This window comes from Salvelinus fontinalis, chromosome 2, assembly GCF_029448725.1.
Source record: "Salvelinus fontinalis isolate EN_2023a chromosome 2, ASM2944872v1, whole genome shotgun sequence".
Classification (NCBI taxonomy): Eukaryota; Metazoa; Chordata; class Actinopteri; order Salmoniformes; family Salmonidae; genus Salvelinus; species Salvelinus fontinalis.
Genome location: NC_074666.1, coordinates 77,722,679 through 77,735,392, shown reverse-complemented (window position 1 = coordinate 77,735,392; position 12,714 = coordinate 77,722,679). Strand labels below are relative to the sequence as shown.

The 12,714-nt window shown below is 41.7% G+C and overlaps 1 protein-coding gene across 1 annotated transcript; it reads right to left on the bottom strand.

Annotated features, from left to right (window-relative positions):
- Nucleotides 1–1,384: 1,384 nt before the first annotated feature.
- LOC129827474 (RING-box protein 1) lies at nt 1,385–4,391 on the bottom strand. The gene is made up of 5 exons (XM_055888367.1): nt 4,267–4,391; nt 3,531–3,609; nt 3,384–3,454; nt 1,845–1,930; nt 1,385–1,609 (listed from the first exon to the last, which is right to left on the bottom strand). The coding sequence occupies exons 1-5, from the start codon at nt 4,342–4,344 to the stop codon at nt 1,597–1,599; spliced, it is 327 nt and encodes a 108-aa protein (XP_055744342.1). The 5' UTR covers nt 4,345–4,391; the 3' UTR covers nt 1,385–1,596.
- Nucleotides 4,392–12,714: the final 8,323 nt, after the last annotated feature.

The following is a 12,714-nucleotide window of genomic DNA, read 5'->3' as shown; positions in this document are numbered from 1 at the left end:
TAACATTGTACTAATTTCATATAGAACAAATTGCACTTGAAATTAACATTTCTTTAAAGTTATTGCAAATAAATGCATATTTTCACTTTTTTCTGAGAATCACTGAATTAGATTTCTTCATCTTTAAATGCAATATGAGATTTTATGTATTTCTATCAAATCAAAACTGTAATTTCTACTCAAAGCAAAGTTTGTTTAAGTATACTAGACATTTTTATAATAAATCATACCAAGTTTGATGATTCTGTCATAATCAGTGAAAACGTTGATTTCCGCCTTAAATTGCATTTTATAGATTTGATGTATTTCTATTAAATCAAAACCGGAATTTTTCCTCAAAACAAAGGTTGTAAAAGTATGCTAGACATTTATAGACTAAATCATATCTAGCTTGATGATTCTGTGACAAATGGTGGATTAGTTAATGATTTTTACATTCTTAAATGGCTTTTGGCGAATGTCTGTTGAAGGTCAGAATAAAAAAACTTTACCTCGGTCTCACAAGATCATCTTCTGCCGGTGACTATTAGTGACCAATAGTGGGTCAGCTCCTCACACAGTGCATGCTCGCTCCATGGATTATCCTCTTCAAAATTGTCTCGCGCAATAAATGGCTCCATTTTAGGGACGAGAGGTTCTGGAAGGGTCTACCCTCCATCCAGTCCGACAACAAACCACATTGACCACTACTGTAGTCTCAGCAGCCAAAGTATAACCAATGTAGCATTATGACTGTCATTCATACTAGAAAATCATAGCAAATAGAACTGCAAGTTAGTGCTGGATGTGGTAATTTGTGTTAAAGTAGCAATATGTAACTTTTTGGGAGGCCTGACCAAATTCAAAGAAATGTGAGTTATAGATGTTTTATTCTACTTGAAAGCAAGTCTAAGAAGCCATAGATATGTTCCATGTGCACTATTTCTATGCTTCCCGTTCTTAAGTTTTGTGTTTTACTTTCGATTTTGTATACTAGCTTCACACAGATGAAACAATTTTTGCTTATGGAAAATATTTCACAGCGATTTAGAAGGTACAATATTTATCGAGACTATACTAACTTGTTTTTTCACTAACTTAAATTAGGTGAACTATTAGAGTTTTAGCAACCAGGAAATGGCGGAGCAATTTCTGCATAGTGCAACTAAGTTATGAACCACTTCATCTTACAAAAACGTTTAGTCAATTTGGTCTTTCAACCAATGATCTGTAACTTCCAACACGAAAAAAATACAATTTCTAAATAATATTAGAAAAATACCTTAATTTAATCTATTTAACTAGGCAAGTCAGATAAGAATTTGTTCTTATTTACAATGATGGCCTACATGGTATTTCTAAAATTGTATTTCCATGTCTAGTCCTCAATTCCAAATCGAGGCAGTTACACAGAACATTGTTTATTTATAATTTACAACATTGCAAATTCAACTTAAAAAACATTGTTTTCCAGCGAGCCTAAAACAATGAGATGTGGGGGTGGATGTCCTCAGTATTTGCAATGTACTCAAAGGGGAGTCTATCATACGAAGAAAGAGAAAGCAACAGAAAGCATGAAACTTGCAGAAGCCCAAGTAATGGTCCTGAGTCTTGCACCTAGTGTCCATATCTGTAAGAGGGAAAGGGAGTGTTAGTTATTAACTGTTTGACATACACAACTCATCTACAATGAGGCGGTGGAATAATGCTTTAGCACCAGTAACACGGACGCATGGCTGTTTTTTCCCCCCAGCCATCTACTTCCCCAAAAGGCAAGCATACTGCAGCTCTGATTGACTGCAATTTAGCTAGGACCATGGAGTAGTGTTTTGAATAAGTGTTATGAATAAAATTATGACACTCACTTCTGAAACTCCCACTCCCTGTTGTCTAGGGGGCACACCTGCCTGGTCTTCAACCAACGAGAGATACAGTGGAAATGGAATGCATGCTGGGAGAGAAGATATTATTGAAATAACAGCAAACCAAGACAATAGCCGTGTTTGAATACACATACTGTATACTACATACTTGAGTATATACACTATTAACTAATTTTAGTACACTGTAAACAAATGGTATTATTTCAGTTGAGCGTACTAGCGCTTCGCCTGTCTACCCAGAAGTTAATGCTGTTGCTATGCAACCTCTCGCTAGCTTTTTAGCATAACAATTGACTAGCTTGACATTTTACAATTTTGTGTGTGTTCGTAAATTCAATCTGGAGTGCCAGAGTGCGCTCTGGGTGTTCGTAAATCCAGAGCGTTGTCAGATTGTCCGTTCATAAATTCAGAGCGTTTCGCCCTCGGAGTGCGTCACTGGACGCTCTGGCCGAGGAATAGGGTTGATACGAGCATTCTGACCTCAGAACGGCCGTCAAGCACCCACGCTGACTGGTAAATGTTGGCTAGCTTGCAAGCCATTTCCAGACACAAATGAGGGAACACTTCACTGACCATTTTACTCGCAATAGCAGAGCTGGTTAGGCTGTTTTCATGTTATCCAGAGCGTTGGTGACTAAACGTGCTGCTGGCAACAATTTATTTACGCTTTTCCCCCTGATGTTTACTGACACCGGCCATATATTCACCAGGTGTTGAGCATTCGTAAATTCATCAGTTATTCTGCGCTCTGGCACACTCAAGAGTGCTCTGAAATCGGAGTAGATAGCCAGAATTAACAGTGTCCATTGAAAACGCACACGACTATAACACTTAGCTAAGAATTACGTGAATAATCTAGTCAATAAACATTGTGTAGTTCGTTAGATTACAGTTAATATACTGCCTGGCAAGATCGATGTATTAGTAGCCAACTAACGTTAGGTAACTAGCTAACATACCAGTACATACTGCTGTAATGCTATGCTGTTCCTAAGGAAAGTGTAGCTAACAAATTGTCAGCCAACGTAACTTATTTGAAAAGTCATGACTTTATTACATTGCTCAACATTTGTCATAATAGGTTAAAGCAAGGAATTTGTATATACACTCTCGGACTTCGCCTGAATATTTTCCCGACATTTTCTTCAAATCTGAAAACGCTGTGAAGCCACGCCTATTTTCTGAAGAATTGCCTTATGGGCCAAAAAAGCACAGAAAGAGTGTTTACTGCTTCTATACTTCTGTATTTTGGCAAATTTAGTACAACATCCAGGAACTATATCCATACTATGACCAATAAGCATACTACATACTCAATTTACGTAACAAATAGTATGGTTAGTGGGTTAGAATGAGTATTCGAACACAGCTCAAAACATACATTCAATACTTTTAGGGTAGTTCAATATAATGCAGATTAGTTTAGATCATGCTGCTGATATTTCAATACTCTCACACTGAACTTTACAATCTAACTGATCAGGATGTATGCAAATACAAATGCAAAGAAGTCTGACTCACATTGCAGACTCCCCAGGCTACGGTGCACTCCTCTGATGTGGCAGAGGCCTGGTTAGCCTGGCACTCTATGCCTATGGAGGACAAGAGAAATGTGTAACACACACCTTTATTAACCCAGTAGTCAAATAATGTTAATGGCATACTCACAGAGATCCATAATGTGATTCCTACAGATGGCACAGTTGTCCACCACAATGTCCCAGGCCCAAAGTGCCACTGCATTCCACTGAAAAGAAGAAGAGTCACATGAAATTATGATCGTATCACTGGCAGTTAGTGTTTGGTTGATATTGCTGTTGTTTCAAATAGGTATTAAAAAATTAGCATTTTGTTATTCACAATTTATTCATGTTAATCTGGTATCAGGAGACTGGTGTCATTTCATCAGACAAGTTAGGCCTATTTCACTATCCACAATGATCACAAACAAGGCCAGAGTGAAAATGTTAGTGTTTGATACATCATTTTTCACTCATTCAGCGTCAATAAATAGACAACCTCAAGTGCAACTGGGCCTGTCATTTTAGCAAGATAACTAGGAAGCTGACGTTAGCCAGTTGAGCAAGTTAGCTAGTCATTGATTTCGTATGTCAATGCATCTAAAGCCGAACCTAGTAGTGGTTGGCTAGCTTCTATCACCACAAACAGTGAGATTAGTTAACTAATTAGGTAGCGATCAGCCCTAAAGGTGAAACGCAAACTCACTCCCCAAAATTAGATACAGCCAAACAGGGACTCCGTCTAGTTTCAGCTAGCTCGCGAGCTAGCAAGTTATGCTAACTAATCGCGATAGATTGTACCCAAACCCATATTAAGCCTATAATAATATCGAACCTTACAGTATGTCTAAAATGTTGCTATGATTTATTTTTTAAATAAATACCTTCTTCACTTCAAAACGTTTCTTGCTTGCTCCACTATTCGTGGCGCTTGGGGTATCAACATCCATCGCTGCCGCCATGTTGACTATCGAACTTTCGTGTGAACAGAGATATTAGAAAAAGGAGGAGATAGACATCCCACGGGAATATGAATGACTTGGCGTAACGCCCCACACAGCAGAATGTCGACCAATCGTGCAGACGTTGTCATGCTGCGTCACACAGTTGCTAAATGAATCGTCACGCAATCCCTCAAAGTCGGGGTACAATGTCACGTTCAAAACTACCTCGGAACTCGGAAAAAACGAGCACGATTTAAAAAATCGATTTGAACGGACATCCAACTCGGGAACGTTTCTAGAGCTACGACTTCCGACCTGAAGATCCCTGGCGTCATGTTTTGGCTTCGTATTTTTCCAAGTTCCAGTAGTTTTGAACACGGACAAATACGAGGTCAAATCATGACGTCAGTGATCTTCAGGTCGGAAAGTTGGAGCTCAAGAAAGAGGCCCGAGTGCAAATCTGAGTTGGATTACCATTGAAATAGATTTTTCCCAGTCGGAGTTAGTTTTTTCCGAGTTCCCAATTGTTTTAAATGCGCTGAATTCTGAGATTACCGAGTTTCAATTGTTTTGAATGCTGCAAGAGGCACGAGTTCCCGAGTTGGAATCCCTCGTTCAAAACAACTGTGAACCGGAAACATCCGATTTGCGACTTCAGTGCGTTCAAGACAACTGGGAAATCGGGAAAAATGAACTCCGACTATGGAAAATCATTCTGAACGGTCATCCAACTCGGGATTTCAAGTCCCTTTGCAAGACAGCGCCGACAGAGATGGTAGCCTCGCTTCAGGTCCTTAGAAAACTATGCAGTTATTTGTTTTTTTAATGTACTATTTCTTACATTGTTAGCCCAGAAAATCTCAGGTGTTATTACATACACCTGGGAAGAACTATTGGATATAAAAGCAATGTCAATTTACCATCTTACGACCAGGAATACGTCTTTCCCGAAGCGGATCCTTGGTTCGGACCTCCACCCTTGACATGCGATCTTATCCCAGAGGCCGACCCAAAACAAAATTAGGGCACAAGTTGCCTTCCAGAGAGACATCAGAGATTGTAACATTCTCTTTTTCACGGAAACATGGCTCACTCGGGATACGTTGTCAGAGTCGGTACAGCCACCCGGTTTCTTCGTGCATCGCGCCGACAGAAACAAACATCTCTCTGGTAAGAAGAAGGGCGGGGTGTATGCCTTTTGATTAACAACTCACGGTGTAATCACAGCAACATACAGGAACTCAATTCCTTTTGTTCACCTGACCTAGAATTCCTTACAGTCAAATGCCGACCGCATTATCTTCCAAGAAAACTATCTTTGATTATAGTCACAGCCGTGTATATCTCCCTAAAGCAAATACCTCGTCGGCCCTGAAAGAACTTCACTGGACTCTTTGTAAACTGGAAACCATACATCCTGAGGCTGCATTTATTGTAGCTGGGGATTGTAACAAAGCAAACCTAAGATTAATACTCCCTAAATTCTATCACCATAACGAATGCACGACACGAGCTGGCAGAATTCTAGATCTGCTCGAACTTCCGCGATGCATATCAAGCCCTCCCGCGCCCTGCCTTCGGCAAATCTGACCATGAATCCATTTGGTTGCTCCCAGCCTATAGGCAGAAACTAAAACAGGAAACACCGGTGCTCAGGTTAATACAACGCTGGTCTGACCAATCGGATTCCACACTTCAAGATTGCTTCGATCACATGGAGTGGGATATGTTCCGGATAGCCTCAGACAACAACATTGATGTATACGCTGACTCGGTGAGCGGGTTCATTAGCAAGTGCATCGGAGATGTCGTACCCGCTCTGACTATTAAAACCTTCCCTAACCAGAAACCGTGGATTAATGGCAGCATTCGCGCAAAACTGAAAGCGCGAACCACCGCTTTCAATCATGGCAAGGGGACCAGAAACATGACCGAATACAAACAGTGCAGCTATTCCCTCCGCAAGGCAATCAAACAAGCAAAGCGTCAGTATAGAGACAAGGTAGAGTCGTAATTCAACGGCTCAAACACAAGACATATGTGGCAGGGTCTACAGTCAATCACGGATTACGAAAAGAAAACCAGCCCCATTGTGGAAATCGACGCCTTACTCCCGGACAAATTAAACAACTTCTTTGCTCGCTTTCAGAACAATACAGTGCCACTGACTCGGCCCGCTGCCAAAGCCTATGGGCTCTCCTTCTCCGTGGCCAACGTGAGTAAGACATTTAAATCTGTTAACCCTCGCAGGGCTGCCGGCCCAGACGGCATCCCTAGCCGCGTCCTCAGAGCATGGGCAGACCAGCTGGCTGGTGTGTTTACGGACATAATCAACTAATCCCTATCCCAGTCTGTTGTCCCCACATGCTTCAAGATGGCCACCATTGTTCCAGTTCCCAAGAAAGCTAAGGTAACTGAACTAAATGACTATCGCCCCATTGCACTCACTTCTGTCATCATCAAGTCCTCTGAGAGACTAGTCAAGGGTCATATCACCTCCACCCTACCTGATACCCTAGACTCATTCCAATTTGCTTAACGCCCCAATAGGTCCACTGACGATGCAATCGCCATCAAACTGCACACTGCCCTATCCCATCAGAACAAGAGGCATACCTATGTAAGAATGCTGTTCATTGACTACAGCTCAGTATTTAACGCCATAGTACCCTCCAAACTTGTCATTGAGCTCGAGACCCTGGGTCTCGACCCCACCCTGTTCAACTGGGCCCTGGACTTTCTGATGGGCCGCCCCCAGTTGGTGAAGGTAGCAGAGGTGGGACCAAGTCATTATTTTACAAGTCACAAGTAAGTCTCAAGTCTTAGCACTCAAGTTCTAAATGCATGCTCTTCAACCGATCGCTGCCTGCACCTGCCCGCCTGTCCAACATCACTACTCTGGACAGCTCTGACTTAGAATATGTGGACAACTACAAATACCTAGGTGTCTGGTTAGACTGTAAACTCTCCTTCCAGACTCACATCTCCAATCCAAAGTTAAATCTAGAATTGGCTTCCTATTCCGCAACAAAGCATCCTTCACTCATGCTGCCAAACATACCCTTGTAAAACTGACCATCCTACCAATCCTCGACTTCGGTGATGTCATTTACAAAATAGCCTCCAAAACCCTACTCAATAAATTGGATGCAGTCTATCACAGTGCCATCCGTTTTGTCACCAAAGCCCCATATACTACCCACCACTGCGACCTGTACACTCTCGTTGGCTGGCCCTCGCTTCATACTCGTCGCCAAACCCACTGGCTCCAGGTCATCTACAAAACCCTGCTAGGTAAAGTCCCCCCTTATCTCAGCTCGCTGGTCACCATAGCAGCACCTACCTGTAGCACGCGCTCCAGCAGTTATATCTCTCTGGTCACCCCCAAAACCAATTCTTCCTTTGGCCACCTCTCCTTCCAGTTCTCTGCTGCCAATGACTGGAACGAACTACAAAAATCTCTGAAACTGGAAACACTTATCTCCCTCACTAGCTTTAAGCACCAGCTGTCAGAGCAGCTCATAGATTACTGCACCTGTACATAGCCCATCTATAATTTAGCCCAAACAACTACATCTTTACCTACTGTATTTATTTATTTTGCTCCTTTGCACCCCATTATTTCTATCTCTACTTTGCACCTTCTTCCACTGCAAACCAACCATTCCAGTGTTTTTTTTACTTGCTATATTGTATTTACTTCGCCACCATGGCCTTTTTTATATTTTTATTTATATATATATTTTATTTGCCTTCACCTCCCTTATCTCACCTCACTTGCTCACATTGTATATAGACTTATTTTTCACTGTATTATTGACTGTATGTTTTTTACTCCATGTGTAACTATGTGTTGTTGTATGTGTCGAACTGCTTTGCTTTATCTTGGCCAGGTCGCAATTGTAAATGAGAACGTGTTCTCAATTTGCCTACCTGGTTAAATTAAGGTGAAATAAAATAAATAAATAAATAAAAAGTTCCAAGTCAAGACAGGCAAGTCCGAGTCAGGTCTCAAGTCCTAAACTTTGAGTTTCGAGGCCTAAACAAGTCATAATGTGCTCTTCACCAAATGTAATACCATTTCATATTTTTAACAAGAGTAATAGTTAGTATATTATATTTACGCAAATCATGAATGCTTTTAAAAATATCTATATTTTTATAATTTATACTCCAGTGTTAATCTGCTAAATTGTAATTATTCGATCTATTGCCTACCTCATGCCTTTTGCACACATTGTATATAGATTCTCTTTTTTCTACCATGTTATTGACTTGTTTATTGTTTACTCCATGTGTAACTCTGTGTTGTTGTCTGTTCACACTGCTATGCTTTATCTTGGCCAGGTCGCAGTTGCAAATGAGAACTTGTTCTCAACTAGCCTACCTGGTTAAATAAAGGTGAAATAAAATAAAAAATAAAAAATATATTTATTACTTTCCAAATAAACGTTATATTTCCATGGAAATACATGGGTAGCCATGAGAAAGACCCCCCCCCCCTCCCCCAATAGTGATCGACTATCTCAGCTGGCACAATTTGATTGGCTGCTGTCCGATTCAAACTGTAATCCGTTAAATGAAGAGTTGATGCGCTGCACACTTTTTAAAATGGCATAATTTTTTATATTTGGGCTTGGTGAGGGTATCAAGTCAGGTCGAGTCATAAGGCTCGAGTCTGACTCGAGTCCAAGTCATGTGACTCGAGTCCACACCTTTGGAAGGTAGGAAACAACTTCTCCACCCCGCTGATCCTCAACACTGGGGCCCCACAAGGGTGTGTTTTCAGCACTCTCCTGTACTCCCTGTTCACCCATGACTGCGTGGCCATGCACGCTTCCAACTCAATCATCAAGTTTGCAGACGACACTACAATGTTAGGCCTGATTACCAACAATGACGAGACGGCTTACAGGGATGAGTTAAGGGCCCTCGGAGTGTGGTGTCAGGAAAATAACCTCTCACTCAACGTCAAAAAAAACAAAGGAGATGATTGTGGACTACAGGAAACAGCAGAGGGAGCACCCCCCATCCACATCGATGGGAGATTAGTGGAGAAGGTGGACAGTTTTAAGTGCCTCGGCGTACACATTACAGACAAACTGAAATGGTCCACCCACACAGACAGCGTGGTGAAGAAGGCGCAACAGCACCTCTTCAACCTCAGGAGGCTGAAGAAATTTGGCTTGTCATCTAAAACACTCACCAACTTTTAGAGATGCACAATCGAGAGCATCCTGTCGGGCTGTATCACCGCCTGGTACGGCAATTGCACCGCCCTCAACCGCAAGGCACTCCAGAGGGTTGTGCGGTCTGCACATCGCATCACCGGGGGCAAACTACCTGCCCTCCAGGACACCTACAGCACCCGATGTCACAGGAAGGCCAAAAAGATCATCAAGGACAACAACCACCCGAGCCACTGCCTGTTCACCCCGCTATCATCCAAGAAGGCGAGGTCAGTACAGGTGCATCAAAGCTGGGACCGAGAGACCGAAAAACAGCTTTTATCTCAAGGCCATCAGACTGTTAAACAGACATTACTAACAGAGGCTGCTGCCAACATACAGACTCAAATCTCTGACCACTTAAATAAAAGGTATCACTAGTCCCTTTAAATAACGACACTTTAATAATGTTTACATATCCTACATTACTCATCTCATATGTATATACTATATTCTATACCATCTACTGCATCTTGCCTATGCCGCACGGCCATCGGTACGACCTGGAAATCACTGACGTCATGATTTGACCAAGGTTTTTTCCCCAGAGTTTTCAGTTGTCTTAAAATCAGAATTGAGAAACCTGCCTATTTTCCTCGGAAGTACATAATGTCACGATTCCAAAGCTATATGATATTACAGAGAACAAGTGAATTCTCACATCTCGGAAAATATTTGTAATGTTGTACTTGTTGACGAAATTCATGCTGTTTTTTTTAGCTATCGCCCAATAAGGGTCTATTCACTTCTTGAAGGAGAGCAATCCTTGTCCAAGAATTCACCCAGAATGCACCATGCAACCCAGTGACGACATTTCCACTAAATAGTACAGCCACAATGTTATAATTTACTATATCGTTAAAAGTCATGAAAACAAAAAATAGTTTTTCGGTCTCAATTCAAGATTAGGCATAATGTTAGCAGTGTGGATGATGGCCAGATTTTGGGTGATGACCAAATTAAGAGTGAAATACAGAACTGTAATTCTCATTTGAAAGCAAGTCTAAAAAGCTGCAAATCATCAAATAGGACAATGAGTCAGATATTTCACAAGATGTACAAATGTGAAGCAACCGGTTGGCATTTCCACTCACTAGCAAATATGATGATGAGAGGAAGCCTAGTGGCCGGCAGGGGGAGAAGATGGTGCGAGATGGATTTTGGCCGACATTCTTATAATTTTCTCATAGATTAACATTTGACAGTTTTGTTTCCAAAACTAGAATATGTTACAAACAGAGTGGACTAAGTTTTGTACACTTTACTCTTTGCCAAAGTTTAAACAAATTTGTGTTCTTCAGAAGGAGTGCAGGGGCGATTTGAGATATTGCACACACGCACTTCAGAGTAGGCGTTCCCTAACGGAAATATCCACATACATGCTAAGATATGTTAATAGGATCTCACTAGCTCGTTCTTGGCGTTGCCCATCATGTAACTTGTTCTGCCCTCTATGATTAATTTGCTCCTATTGGAAATGACAAGCTGTTGTCTATCTTGAGTAGATCTGTTCTATTTGTGTTATTTCTATGCTTCCCGTTCTTAAGTTTTGTTTTTGTGTCTTTTACTTTTGTACACCAGCTTCAAACAGCTGAAAATACAATATTTGAATTTTAGGAACCAAGAAATTGCGGGGCGATTTATTTTCTTATTGCACCCTCAAGAAGATACATTTTAGAAATAGGTGGGGTTTAAAATCAAATCAAATGTTATTTGTCACATGCGCTGAATTCAACAGGTGTAGACCTTACAGTGAAATGCTTACTTACAATGTATTCTGATTAACCAACAATGTTTTAAGAAGTTAAGAAAAAAAATGAACAAATAATTAAACAGCAGCAGTAAAATAACAATAGCAAGGCTATATACAGGGGGTACCGGTACAGAGTCAATGTGCAGAGGCACCGGTTTTTGAAGTAATTGAGTAATTGAGGTAATATGTACATGTAGGTAGAGTTAAAGTGACTATGCATAGATAATAAACAGAGTAGCAGCAGCGTAAAAGAGGGGTCTGGGTAGCCCTTTGACTAGCTGTTCAGGAGTATTATGGCTTTGGGGTAGAAGCTGTTAAGAAGTCTTTTGGACCTAGACTTGGCGCTCTGGTAACACTTGCCATGCGTTAGCAGAGAGAATAGTCCATGACTAGGCTGGCTGGAGTCTGACCATTTTTAGGGCTTCCTCTGATACCACCTGGTATAGAGATCCTGGATGGCACAAAGCTTGGCCACGGTGATGTACTGGGCCTGTACGCACTACACTCTGTAGTGCCTTGCAGTCGGAGGCCAAGCAGTTGCCATACCAGGCAGTGATGCAACCAGTCAGGATGCTCTCGGTGGTGCGGCTGTAGAACCTTTTGAGATCTGAGGACCAATACCAAATATTTCAGGCTCCTGAGGGGGAATAGGCTTTGTCGTGCCCTCTTCACGACTGTCTTAGTTTGTTGGTGACGTGGACACTAAGGAACTTGTAGCTCTCAACCTGCTACACTGCAGCCTTGTCGATTGAGAACGGGGGCATGCTCGGTCCTCCTTTTCATGTAGTCCACCATCATCCACTTAGTCTTGATCACTTGAGGGAGAGGTTGTTGTCCTGGCACCACATGGCCAGGTCTCTGACCTCCTCCCTATAAGGAGGACTTCGTGGCTGTGGTAACTACGGACGACGCATGGGCAAAGTACACAATGGGCATTAATAGTGGTGCTTTCAAGACAACTAGGAACTCAGAAAAAAACGAGGTAAAATCATGACAGTAACTTTCAGGTAAGAAAGTCAGTTATTTTTTATTTATTTTAAATTTATTTAACTAGGCAAGTCAGTTAAGAACAAATTCTTATTTACAATGTCATCCTACTCCGGCCAAACCCGGACGACGCTGGGCCAATTGTGCGCCGCCCTATGGGATGTGATACAGCCTGGTTCTAGAAAGATACCGACTTGGAATTCCAAATTGGATGACTGTTCAAAACGATTTTCCCAGTTGGATTTCGTTTTTCTCCCAAGTTCCCAGTTGTCTTAAATGCACTTAAGTCGGAAATTTCCGAGTTCCCAGTTGTTTTGAACGCAGCATACAATTCCAATGGAGTTTCCCATCTTGTCAAAAGTATCTGTTAACAGTGGCCAAGGTTCTGTCCATGCAGGCCCACTCTCTGAGAAGATAAGT